At 43.1% G+C, this 12,427-nt stretch overlaps 1 protein-coding gene across 7 annotated transcripts in view; it reads right to left on the bottom strand.

The window, feature by feature from the left end:
- Window positions 1–12,427, bottom strand: part of amph (amphiphysin) — a 48,557-nt gene that overhangs the window by 21,379 nt on the left and 14,751 nt on the right. For all 7 annotated transcript variants that reach the window (XM_026148847.1, XM_026148845.1, XM_026148844.1 and 4 more), the window contains exons 8-10: window positions 8,795–8,870; window positions 8,620–8,702; window positions 3,111–3,249 (exon numbers count right to left, since the gene is read on the bottom strand). In XM_026148847.1, the coding sequence (XP_026004632.1) occupies window positions 3,111–3,249; window positions 8,620–8,702; window positions 8,795–8,870 (298 nt within the window). The remainder of the gene's footprint in view (window positions 1–3,110; window positions 3,250–8,619; window positions 8,703–8,794; window positions 8,871–12,427) is intronic.

The following is a 12,427-nucleotide window of genomic DNA, read 5'->3' on the forward strand; positions in this document are numbered from 1 at the left end:
GCACGTGCTCCTGACCCCAGACCTGGGATGTGGCTTTTCGAGGAGCCGCTGTTTTTTAATGACTTTTTTCCCAGCACTGTATTTTCTTCTGCTACAATACGGACCAAGTTTGTGGAGGCTGGTGTTGTCAAACTGGGTCATCTTACAAGGATGTCTCTGGGTGCACTTGGTGGTGTCACAGGCATTAAGTCCTACAGAGTGCTGGAGAGGATTATGGAGGACGTTTGGCAATCTCTGTCGCCTTCACTGAGAGACTTTGCTGGTGATCGTGTCCTGGCTGATCAATGGGCTGATGACAGTGAATATGTTTTCCCTTCATTGATGGGCAGTCCTGCCTTTGAGGAGCAGCCTGAGGGGAGTGGCATGCTGCTCTCCCTGGGGACACCAGTGCTGGATAGTTTCAGCTCTTGTGGCAAGAAGCAGCTTTATTTATGCTGTGTTAAGTTGCTGAATTTCCGCTCTCTGGTTGGAATCCGGGACTCAAAATGGACTGAGTTTTTTGCTTCGGTCTCTACCCCTAAAGGCAGGTGGAGGGTCCTGTATAAGCCTCCTGTTGAAAAACGGATGGCTGACCTCCAGTGGAGGATTATACATGGAGCAATAGCCACGAACAGACACAGGGCCCACCTGGACCCGGGCACTGGGGAGGGTTGTCCTTTTTGTTCAGAAAGGGAGACGCTGGAGCACTTAGTGGTCTGTTGTCCGCGGCTGGTGGGTTTATTTTCTTTGTTGCAGGAGTGGGTGGAATCTTTAGGGGAGGCTTTCTCCGTACCTTTGTTTGTCTTTGGCCGTAAGTATTCAGTGCAGAAAAGACGGACCTTGGTTCTGATTAATTTTTTGTCTGGCACAGCTAAGCTGGCAATATGGAAGACTAGGAAGAACCAGATGCTAGGTCAGGGTTGGACTGATGTTTTGCAAAGTCTAAAGGGCCTGTTAGCATCCCGTCTGAGAGTAGAGCATGCTTTTTATTCTCTGACTGATAGACTGGGCTCCTTTGAAACTATGTGGGGGATTGGATGGGACACTTGTTCTTAACTTTTAAGTGTGTGCGCTGGGTACCTTAGTTAATGGTTAGTGTACAATGAATGTTGCTGATTATGTGATAGCATTTTTGGGTTAGTTTTTTTAGTTTCACCTTTCAGCCTGTTTAGATTTAACTGTTTGGTATTTTCAGTTAGTTCTGCACCCACCCACAGGGTGAGTGGTAGGGCAGGTCACCTACTTACCGGAAGGTTGGTGGTTTGATCCCAGTCTGCATACCAAATATTTGGGCAAGATACCACCCCATGTTGCTCTCTGAAGCAGTGTGTGAATGTCAGAACGCACTTAAAACAAAAAACAGTGCTTTACTGAATGGTTGTATATAAGAAACAGTCCATTTACCATGTCTATGACATGATTATAATGTGAACCCCCACCATGTCAGACTGACAAGGAGGATTCAGACCCGACCCTGACTCATGTGTGGATCTTAACCCTCCTTCAAAGTTCTGTAAGTAAGAAAAAACAGCAGAGTGCTCCTTTTCTTTCAGTCATCACTGAGATGTGATGACTTGTTTTCATTCGTTAGTATGGTCAGAGTGTGCTCTAGTCTGCCGTGGCTCTATTTTAAAATTAGACAACAAATGTTTTTTAGAAATGATAAATCTCCTTTCTTTAATTTTGGTTGTATTTCGTTTTTGTAAAAATGTTTTTGATCATTTGTACACCAACAAACTTAATTATTATTGTACATCATACATAAGAATCTGCACATTACACAGCCAGCGTCTTTATTTGAGTCAATGAACCAATGCTCAGATATTCCTGTATTTTGTCTTAAGGTGTCTGATGACATTTCAGTATCAGCAGCAGCTCATATGGGCTGGCTGACAATTGAGATCCTCCGTGTTTTGGTGTTTTTACACTATTTCCTGGTTAAGATATCAGCTCTTGCACTGCACCTTAGCAAACTCAACCAGTGTTGTAGAAACTTGCCATGACATTACAGACACACCAACATACACTGACATGTACAGAACGTTAAATGTTAGGAAAGGTCAGATCTCATGAACATCAGTAGAAACTAGGTGATGTTCTACTCTCGGGCTCTACTGTGTTATATATGATCTGCAGACTGTATATAACACTGCTGTAGTGATCTACAGACAGAGGCACAGACACAGGACAGACAGCTCTTGTTCACTCACCAAATCAACAGACAAAAGTGTGCAGCAAAGAAAAAACAGTCCCAGAAAGTTACCGTGAAGTTCAAACAAACACACCACTATCAGTCATGCATACCCATCGATCGCTTGTTATTATTGTTCAGTCTGATCAGGTCGAGTTTTGCAGTTAAAGACAATGGTGAGCTGTGACTTTGACATTATTGATCACTGACAGAAATTCCTATTCGCAGCCTTTGAGGTTGGAACAGCAAAGAGATTTCCGCCGTCAACAGCGGAGGACAAAAGTTGGTTAGCAGCACTGCCACAGAGTTCTGTTTTTAAAGGAAACACCTGAATGCTTTGGTAATGAGGCCATGTGATCGATCACTGCTGTGAGTGAGGTCGGGTGTTTAAAATTATTAAAATTTTCATGTTTTTAAAAACACAATCCAAATCCAGGGCTGTCAAACTCCAGTCACTGAGGGCCGCTGTCCTGAAGCTTGTCCATGGTGCAACACACCTGAATAACGTTAGTGGCTAATTAGCAAGACTCTATAAAGTTTGACTGCAACCCCTAACCCTACTCAAGTAACTTAGAGTGAAGTAAAGGGTTTTGAAAAATGTACTTCTAAAAGTACTTTTATTGCACCATGTTCATTCACTCATGAGCTGCTGTTACACGAATCAAAGGGCTGAACTGCCTCCTCAGCTTGCAGTCAAGTCCTATAAAGTCTTGCTAATGTTATTCAGGTGTGCTGCAGCAGGGACACATGGAAAAGTTTAGGACCACAGCCCTCGAGGACTGGAGTTTGACACCTGCACCTATGAAATTAACTTCGGTCAAATATTCAAGTGCAAAACTAATTACTACATTTACATTTTTACAAACAATGAAAATTATTATTTTGTCCAGATACACAACTAGATCCAGTGACTAACATCTACATGGGACCTGACACTTACCTGCATTGGAGATTTGGGTCGAGGCGGTCCAGGTGAGATGGGACGGAGCATATGATTGGTGCTGAGATCTGGACTATCAGGTGGACTCTCGTCTTCTGGTGGTGATGGGGTTCTCGCGAGTCGTAGAGGTCCTGAATCACTGATGAACAGGACAGAAACTAAGCAAAGACTTCTGTCACACTCACATTCAAACTTAGTGTTGAAAATTTGTTAAATTGTTTATAAAATAATTAAATGAAGCCATTTTATTATGTTAATATATAAACAATGCAAATGTTCTCATAAGTGTGTTGGCGCGTGTTTGAGGGTTGAGAGCTTCATTCAGCGCTGTTGTCTGGATTTGAAAATTTGCACACGTAGAGTGCAGAGGGTTTTTGCAGCATGCTTACATACATGATAATGGTTAGAATAGTCTCTGGGTCAGGAAGTCCGAAAAAGATGTCCTGAACTGAAATCAGCATAACAATAAGAGCAGATAGCCAAGGATACGTAGGGTGTATTTATGTGTCTGTGTCTTCCAGGAATCAGAGCAGATGGGAGGTCGGAAGTGAATGGATGGGAGGAGCACACTGCCGCATTTGTGTTGGGAGAAGATGGCTATAATAATCTTTTGTTATTGTCACAGTATATAAGCTGGACAGCCCGTTTCACCATTATTGTCAGGGCCCTTTGGATCAGCAGGTAGCTGATCAGTAGCACTGTTGTCTCTCTCTCGCCGGGGCGGAACTCAATGTGGGTTCATGCCCTCGGCTACGCACCCGTGAAGAGGAAACAGCTGAACCCTTACGCTGTTAGCATTTAAGCCGAGGGATGGCGGCTATTCATCGCTGGATCATTGTGTGACTCGCGTCAGTGTAGCCGGGCTCTCAAAGTATAAAGCCTTTGTTACTTCTGTGCCTTTGTGCTAACGTGTATGTTCTGTATATAAATTCCCGGACCCGTCCCTGTGTTCCCTGAGAGGATTCCTTGTAGCGAGTGATTGTAGAGTGGCCGGTGGCGAGCAGTGAGTGATCGAAGAGGAGCGAGTGTTTTCCCCCCATCCTCCCCACCTTGGATTCCCTGGAGCCCACACCCCTGTCACCTTTGTATATGGCACTATTCCCTACGCTGTCTGTACATACACTTGGTGGAACGTGTAAAAAATTCCACTGTGTCCTTCTCAAGTTGGAGCGTCCTGCGTGTGAGTCCTCAGTGATTTGTGACAGTCATCCTTTCTGAGTAGCAGACCAGTGGTTCACACAGAGGTTCAATGCTTCAACTTGTAATTTCAACTGCTGAAGCAAATTAAATCTTTTTAACCGACAGAAATTTCTCCTGAATCCCTTCTGAAAAATTTGAACACGACAACAGCTGCAGTCAGAAGTTTTCATCCACTAATCATGGCCATGAATGTTAGGGTAATTTTGTGCTATTCATCATTTCTCTGAACTGTTCTTTTTCCAGGATGTAACCTAAAAAAAAAAAAGAACCAGAAATTTTATTCTCTACAATCCACATAGGAAAAAAGTATACATACACCCGCTTACATTTTTAATAAGTGGTGCTGAATGTCTTTTAACATTAAAAGGTAAGGTATTTTAACTTTACATTACTAAGTAGAAGTTATTTGGATCAGTCAACACTTTGTTAGGTCTGGAAGACCCAAACTGTCCCCCTCAGGTTCAGAGGAAATTGGTTGGTTCAAGAATACCCAGGAACCACCAAGGCTCAAGCTTGCCATGAACTGGAAACATCTCAGGAACTAAGAGGGTGCCATCCAAGAAAGAAGCCCCTGCTCCATAATCAACACCTTTAAACTCAACTTGCAACTGCCCACACTGGACTTCTGTGCAAACTACAGTTTGTCCAAAGTGAACACCACATTCGAACATAAGGATGCCCGTAAGTGCAGGTGGCACTAGGACACCCTAGGTCACAGTTCGATGATCAGTTTTGTAATCATATCATCAGCTATGCAGCCATATGTTCTGGGAACTCGGGTGAAGAGAGGAGCGGATCACCACCTGGTGGCGAGTTGGATCAGGTGGTGGGGGAGTACGCTGGACAGACCGGCTTCACCTAAACATTCAGTGATGGTGCAGTAGCAGTGGGAGATGCCCTGGTACGTCAGAGCTTCAACTCCCACCTGTTGTAGAGCTTGGACAAGCATTCTAAGGGTGGCTGGGGACATTGAGTCTGAATGCACCATGTTTAGTACATTGATAATTTCATTATTAAGTGTGCCTATGCCGAGTGGCACACTTATTACTATTCGTCAGATTTATACTTATTACTATTCGTCAGATTTATTCTTCTTATTAGGGTTAGGGTTAGTGTGCATAAGTGTGCCTATGCCAAGACCCAGTACAAGAGTTATTCTTCTATCCCAACTACTTTTTGAGTTACACGACGTTTTGTAACACCAAAAAAAACGGCGTTTTTCGCCTCTCAGTGCGATCTAATTCTGACTGCTCATCACTCTGGTTTCCAGGCACCCCTTGCTCTTGTCAGTGGCGCAATTGGTAATGACACGGGTCTGCAGACCAAACATTGTGGGTTTGATTCCACCTGGTTCAACCTTATTGTTTTCCATTACGAATTAATACACTACCACAGACCAGCAATTTATATTGCTAATTTATTACAATTCTGTAAAGTTTTATGATTTTAGCAGCTTTTCTAATATGGACCTCAGCTTCTTTTTTAAGCTACCAATTAATAGACTATGACACCGTGTGTGTGTGTGTGTGTGTGTGTGTGTGTGTGTGTGTGTGTGTGAGTAAGAGATAGAGACTATTTTTAGCTTTTGGGGCACAGCATCTTATTGTTGGATTCAAACTGAGCAGATACAGACTAATTGACTAATTTCAGTCATCACCTTTACATCTGGCCCACTTTGCGCCAGAATGGGGAAATCGGCGGGTGTCGCGCTAAACAACAGCAGCACGTTTAAGTTTGATCGGCTGTTGTTAGAATTTTTTTTATATTAATTTCTAGTATCAGCTGATGTTTGCTGGAGCCACAGCTATAAAACCTGCTGGTCATGATATTGGTTTGTATATCTGGTGAGAGGGAAACATGAAGATGAAACCAGGAGATGTCCTTACTGAATCATCAGAGCTGAACAGGTGATGGAGAAACAGGTTTACCTTTTAGATGACATGAATGAGTTGAAGGGAAGTTATGAGCTGTTTCTGAGAGACAAATAACACCAGGATCCTTTTCTAAGTAGCTGACAGCTGGTAACTGTGCAGGGGCGAATCTAGCAAAGTTTTGCCAGGGGGCCAGGCAGGGCATTAACAGGGAAAGGGGGACACAAAGAAATACTTTTCTTTCTTATTCTCATTTAAAATATCTGGCTTTTATTTAATAATTATCTGAATCTTACGAACAACGTTTTTATCTGACGTAAAATGTATAGAAATCATACATATACCAACAGGAATATGTATGACAGTGATGTAAGCTGACTTAAAGCCTTTTGTTTTCATTCAAAGGCTTTAAGAAAGCGTGTTCATGCAAACATCATCATGTCTGCCGTGGTACAATGGGACTTTTGCTCCTGAACTTCTGCGCACAGCGTCTGCAAATCGGGGCTGTACGAAGTCACTTCATCTTTACGCAAGACTGTAAGCTGTCATCTGTAAGGCGCGAGCAGTGTTTGTTTTTACCGTAGTTCATGGTGGAGAAGGGCTGCTCTGCTGAGTTTTGCTCCCTGTAGCCGGCAATGGCAAACAACACTCATTGGCAGCAGCATAGGCACACTTAAAATTTCTTCTGAAACTTTCTAGTTTTATATTGCTAGTTTATATTCAGAAGACACGTCTTCTCCTGAGGACAGAGCAAAATTCCTGGGGAAAAAATATATATATATATTTTTGCTGTCTGAGCCACAAAGAAAGGACTTATGCAAGTAAGAAGTGTCAGAAGCCATTCCATCTCTTAATCCAGACCTTCCCAAAGTGTGGGGCCCGCCCCCTAGGGGGGGGGGCGCAGCGCCATTACAGCGGGTCGCGGTATGAAAAGGGAAAAAAAAAACCTGAACGCTTGGACACTGCTAGCACGGGGCGCCCACAAACGCAAAGCAGGAAATGAAGCATCGCTGAATATGTTTCCAAACCAACTTCATTCTAAGCCAAAGACTAGAAAATATGGTGAAGCAAATCTTCCCTTTGGCTTCACCTGCACCAGTGTCCTGCAGGATTAATTTTCTGTTCGTCGGGAGCAGCGCTGAGCTCTCCAAATCACGGACAAACAGGATCCCACATTCTTGATTTTTAGTTCACAAACACTTGTTGTAATGACTAACTACTCCTGACATGTTGGAGATGTTTGCTCTTTATACAGTAAAGTTACAGCGGGATACAAATAACATCAGGCTGATCCTGACACGATTTGTTCCCCCAGTTCAAATCACAGGCAAACAGGATTCCACAGCTGTTTATGTTTTTGAACCCATTTTTCACAGAGAGCCTTTTTTTGAAAAATGTATTGACAGCAATGTTGAACATTATTACACAGGAAAAAACAACTACACGTAAAATAATGACACCGTGACGCCTCTGCCTTTGTAAATGGAGGGACAGTAACTGCGTGTAAAACCTGCAGACAGTCAGATTAACAGTATTTTGTCTCTATCTGCTATTCTGCAATTCATCTCATGTAAACAATAACGTGGCCACAGCGTGACGTGGAAAAAGGCACATACCTTTGACGTTGCGTGACGAACTCTGTATTCCTCGTCCACACGTAAACGCAAAAAAGGAGTTTAAAAAAATCTCAGTTTTCTGTGATTCGAAACGCCGTTTATGTGGACGAAACAGCTGCGTGTTCAAAAATACCCGTGTAGGTGCGGACACAGCGTAAAAGAGTTAGTAGTTTATTTCCTTAATACCTGTAATTTATTGCAGGTTACTTGTATTTGTTTAATTGTTTACTAAATGTTTGAAGTGTGAAATAAACCACGATGGAGCAAAATAAGGGTGTGTGAGGTTGGAGGATGTGTTTGTGCGTGCGTGTGCGAACATTTTTCTTGTAAAACAAAGGGGGGCGTAGCAAAAAAGGTTTGGGAAACACTGTCTTAATCCTAAATAAATTCTGAAGAACTTTCTGGAAAAAGAACAGTTCAAAGAAATCATTAAAAGCCCCAAATTACCATGACATCCATGTCCATGATGAGTGGATTAAAACTCTATGGGTACTTTACAATGACCAGTTAATAAATCTGTGAAGGTTCTCAGTCATCCAGGTTATCGTAGTCCAGATGCTTTTCTTTCCAAGCTCCTTAGATGACCAGTTAAAATGCATGTGTTTGAACTGTGGAAGGAAACTGGACTATTATCTTTAAATCCCAGCCACCCAAACTCTAGTTTGATTGGTTTATGTTGAAAGAATAACTAAAAACAGAATAATAAAATTGATTTTTTCTAAACCCATTGCTGCCATCACATTGTACAATCAGTTTAAGACACTGAAACCAAACGCTGATCTACCTTCGTTTTCCTCAGTTATGGAAAAAGCTTGTACTGACCTCGGAGCCCCTTGGATGGTGAATATCTTGTCAGAGTGCTGCTCTCCCAGTTTGGTCATCACTTCGTACAGTTCTCTGCACACCTGGATGGTTTAAAAGAGACATTTTTCAGTTCAAATGATTTCGAAGAAAAAAAGAAAAGCAACCCTGTTGGTTTAGGAAATGAAAAACTCACCAGTGAGATCTCACGATGAAACTTTGCTTCAAGATTCGTTACACTCTTGAAGGTGCTGATGTAGAAGCCAACTCGGCTGCAGAACACAAAAGTAAAACTTGGTTGTTGTTGTTTTTATAAATACTACAATTTGGGGCTGTGAAGGTTCTCTTCTCTTCTCTTTTTTTTTTTTTTTTGCCTGTCCCGTTTGGCTCTTTTGCCATCAGAATTATTGTCTAAAGGCGAGGAAAGATGCCCAACGGATTTACTTTACCAAATGGACCATCCCAGCCTTGCCGTAATGGTCTATTTGATTCACCTTTTATTGTGTATTTTATTTTTTATTTTCACTTGCTAAATACGGGACAGACTTGAATGAGGAAAAGAAAAGGGAGAAAGGAAGAGGGGGAAAAAACAGCGGAGAAGAGGGACGGGGATAAAGGGCAAAAAACAAAAACCAACTAAATAAGCAGACAAAAAATACATCTATCAATCACCTGGATTACCTGTTGAGAAAGAAAAAAGAAAACAAGAAAACGAGAGCAATACTGGTGCGACCAACTGTTCGAGTAACAAAATAAATAAATAAAAAATACTCCGCAACTCTGAAAGTCTCCGTGTGGTCAACAGCAGACACACATTGTGCCCCTATCATGGTCTAAACCAATCAAAGATAGTCAGGGGCGGGACCTCTCTGATTGGTCGTGGTCCAGATATTCATGTAATCCGTGTATATGTTTGAAAGTCCAGGGCGGGCAGACAGACAGAGGTGAGTAGCTTGAATAAAGCGATATCGATTCATATTCACATCCTGAATCAACTTTTAAATATAAATGGATTTTGCCAGAAATGACAGAATCTCAGGTTAAAGCTCACAAAACTATTTCAACAAACAGCAAATGAGAGCACGTAAACAGATGCCACACAAAGACGTAAACGCGGACCCGACACATCCGAATCAGCTTTCTCTTCCTCGGCTTTCTCACCCAACGGCCCTCACACGGCATCGGGGCTGAAAAGCCGACAGCTCACTGATCCTGATGCGTCGGGTCGGCGCTGTGTTTACGTCTTTTTTTGCGCTCGATTCTGAGTCGCGAACCGGTCGCAGCAGATGGCCCCGCCCCTCCCTGAGCCGGTTCTTCCGGAGGTTTCTTCCTGTTAAAAGGGAGTTTTTCCTTCCTACTGTTGCCAAAGTGCTGCTCATAGGGGGTCATATGATTGTTGGGTTTTTCTCTGTATCCATTATTGTAGGGTCTACCTTACAATATAAAGCACCTTGAGGCGACTGTTGTTGTGGTTTGGTGCTGTGTAAATAAAATTGAATTGAATAGAGGAACTGCAGGAATGAGTCACTGATCCATAGTCTGATCAATTACCAATTCAATTAAACATATTTGTTCAATATGTGCGGTGAAGGACATGTCCTGGTCAAAAATGACTCCAAGGTTCCTCACAGCGTTACTGGAGGCCAAGGTAATGCCATCCAGAGTAAGAATCTGGTTAGATACCATATTTCTAAGATATTCAGGGCCGAGTACAATAACCTCAGTTTGATCTGAATTAAGAAGCAGAAAGTTAGCGGCCATCCAGGTCTTTATGTCTTTAAGACATTCCTGCAGTTTAACTCATTGGTGTGTGTTATCTGGCATCATGGACAGATAGAGCTGGGTGCCATCTGCATAGCAGTGTAAATGTATGCTATGTCTTCTAATGATGCTGCCTAAGGGAAGCATGTATAATGTAAACAGAACTGGTCCTAGCACTGAACCCTGTGGAACTCCATAATTAACCTCAGTGTGTGAAGAGGACTCTCCATTTACATGCACAAACTGGAGTCTATTAGATAGATATGATACAAACCACTGCAGCACAGTAGAATAGAATAGAATAGAATAGAATAGAATAGAATAAAATTCAACTTTGTTGTCATTGCACATGCACAGGTACAGGGCAACGAAATGCAGTTTGCATCCATCCAGAAGTGCTTTAGTGATATAGATATATTACAATATATATTAGCAATAATATAGATATGTGAGTATATTACAGAAATGGGTCTATTATGGTATGTTATAATGTACACGGTATGAAGTATGTTGTGAATATTCTATAACTATATGTACAGGCTGTAGTGAGTACAAGCTATGTACAGGCTATGAACAGGATATAAATATGAAAAACTATACAGAAATCTGAGATATACAGCTATACAGAAATGGGAACTATGCAAGTTGTAAACAGTTGTAGAATTAAAATTATCATATTGTACAGAATGATTATTTACACAGAGCTATACAGTAGTGCAGTTAAAATAAGTGAGATATGTGGATAATTTCTACAGAGGTATGTAAAGTGCTAGTGGTTGTGAGTGGTGGTTCAGTCCATGTTATTATTGTGTGTTTGACGGTACAGTTGTCCATTGTGTGTGTAGGTGGTTGTGGGTGTGTGTATATGTCCAGTCCATGAGTTTAACGTGGGTCAGATGTCAGGAGGCAGAGTTCAGGAGTCTGACAGCTGTGGGGAAGAAGCTGTTCTGGTACCTGGTGGTCTTAGTCCGGAGGCTCCTGTAGCGCCTCCCAGAGGGCAGGAGGGTGAAGAGTCCATGTGATGGGTGACTGGGGTCTTTGATGATTTTCCCAGCCCTTTTCAGACACCGCTTCCTGTAGATGTCCTTTAAGGCAGGAAGTGGTGCTCTGGCGATGCGCTGGGCAGTTTTCACGACCTTCTGCAACGCCTTCCGGTCCGAGGCAGAGCAGTTCCCGTACCAGACTGTTATACAGTTGGTCAGGATGCTCTCGATGGTGCAACGATAGAAGTTCACCAGGATGTCTGAGGACAGGTGGTTCTTCCTCAGAGTCCTCAAGAAGAAGAGGCGCTGGTGAGCCAACCAGCTTGGAGCAGTTGGTCGTCCAGGTGAGATCCTCGGAGATGTGGACTCCCAGGAACTTGAAGCTGCTCACACGCTCCACAGCCGTCCCCTTAATGTGGATGGGTGGATGTGGGTCAGCATTCCTCCTGTAGTCCACGATGAGCTCCTTGGTCTTCTCGGTGTTAAGCAGCAGGTTGTTTGTGTCGCACCACTCAGCCAGACGATCCACCTCCTCCCTGTAGGCGCCCTCATCGTTGTCACTGATGAGGCCAATCACCGCGGTGTCATCTGCAAACTTAATGATGGTGTTGGAACCATCAGCAGGTCTGCAGTCGTGGGTGAAGAGGGAGTAGAGGAAAGGGCTCATCACACAGCCTTGTGGTACACCGGTGTTCATTGTGATGGTAGATGAGCAGTGGTTATCCAGCCGGACATGTTGGGGGCGGTTGGTCAGGAAGTCCAGTAACCATTTGCACATGAGGGAACTGATGCCCAGGTCTGTCAGTTTCCTGATGAGTTGTGAGGGGTGGATTGTATTGAATGCTGAACTGAAGTCTATAGGGCTTTGGAGCGTGATGTCACGGGGGTGGGCGTGGAAAGGATTTTGGCCCGATCCGCCATTTTGGGGGTCTAAGTAAGGAGCGAAATCATAGCCATGGTTCGTACTTGCTGTGTGGTCGGCTGCAATGTTCGATCTTACGACCGGCATGGGAATAAGTTTGGATTGTCTTTTTATGCTTTCCCAACCTGGAAGCAACATGAAGGAGCTCATGTATCGGATATTA

Source organism: Astatotilapia calliptera, chromosome 18 (assembly GCF_900246225.1).
Source record: "Astatotilapia calliptera chromosome 18, fAstCal1.2, whole genome shotgun sequence".
Taxonomy (NCBI): Eukaryota; Metazoa; Chordata; class Actinopteri; order Cichliformes; family Cichlidae; genus Astatotilapia; species Astatotilapia calliptera.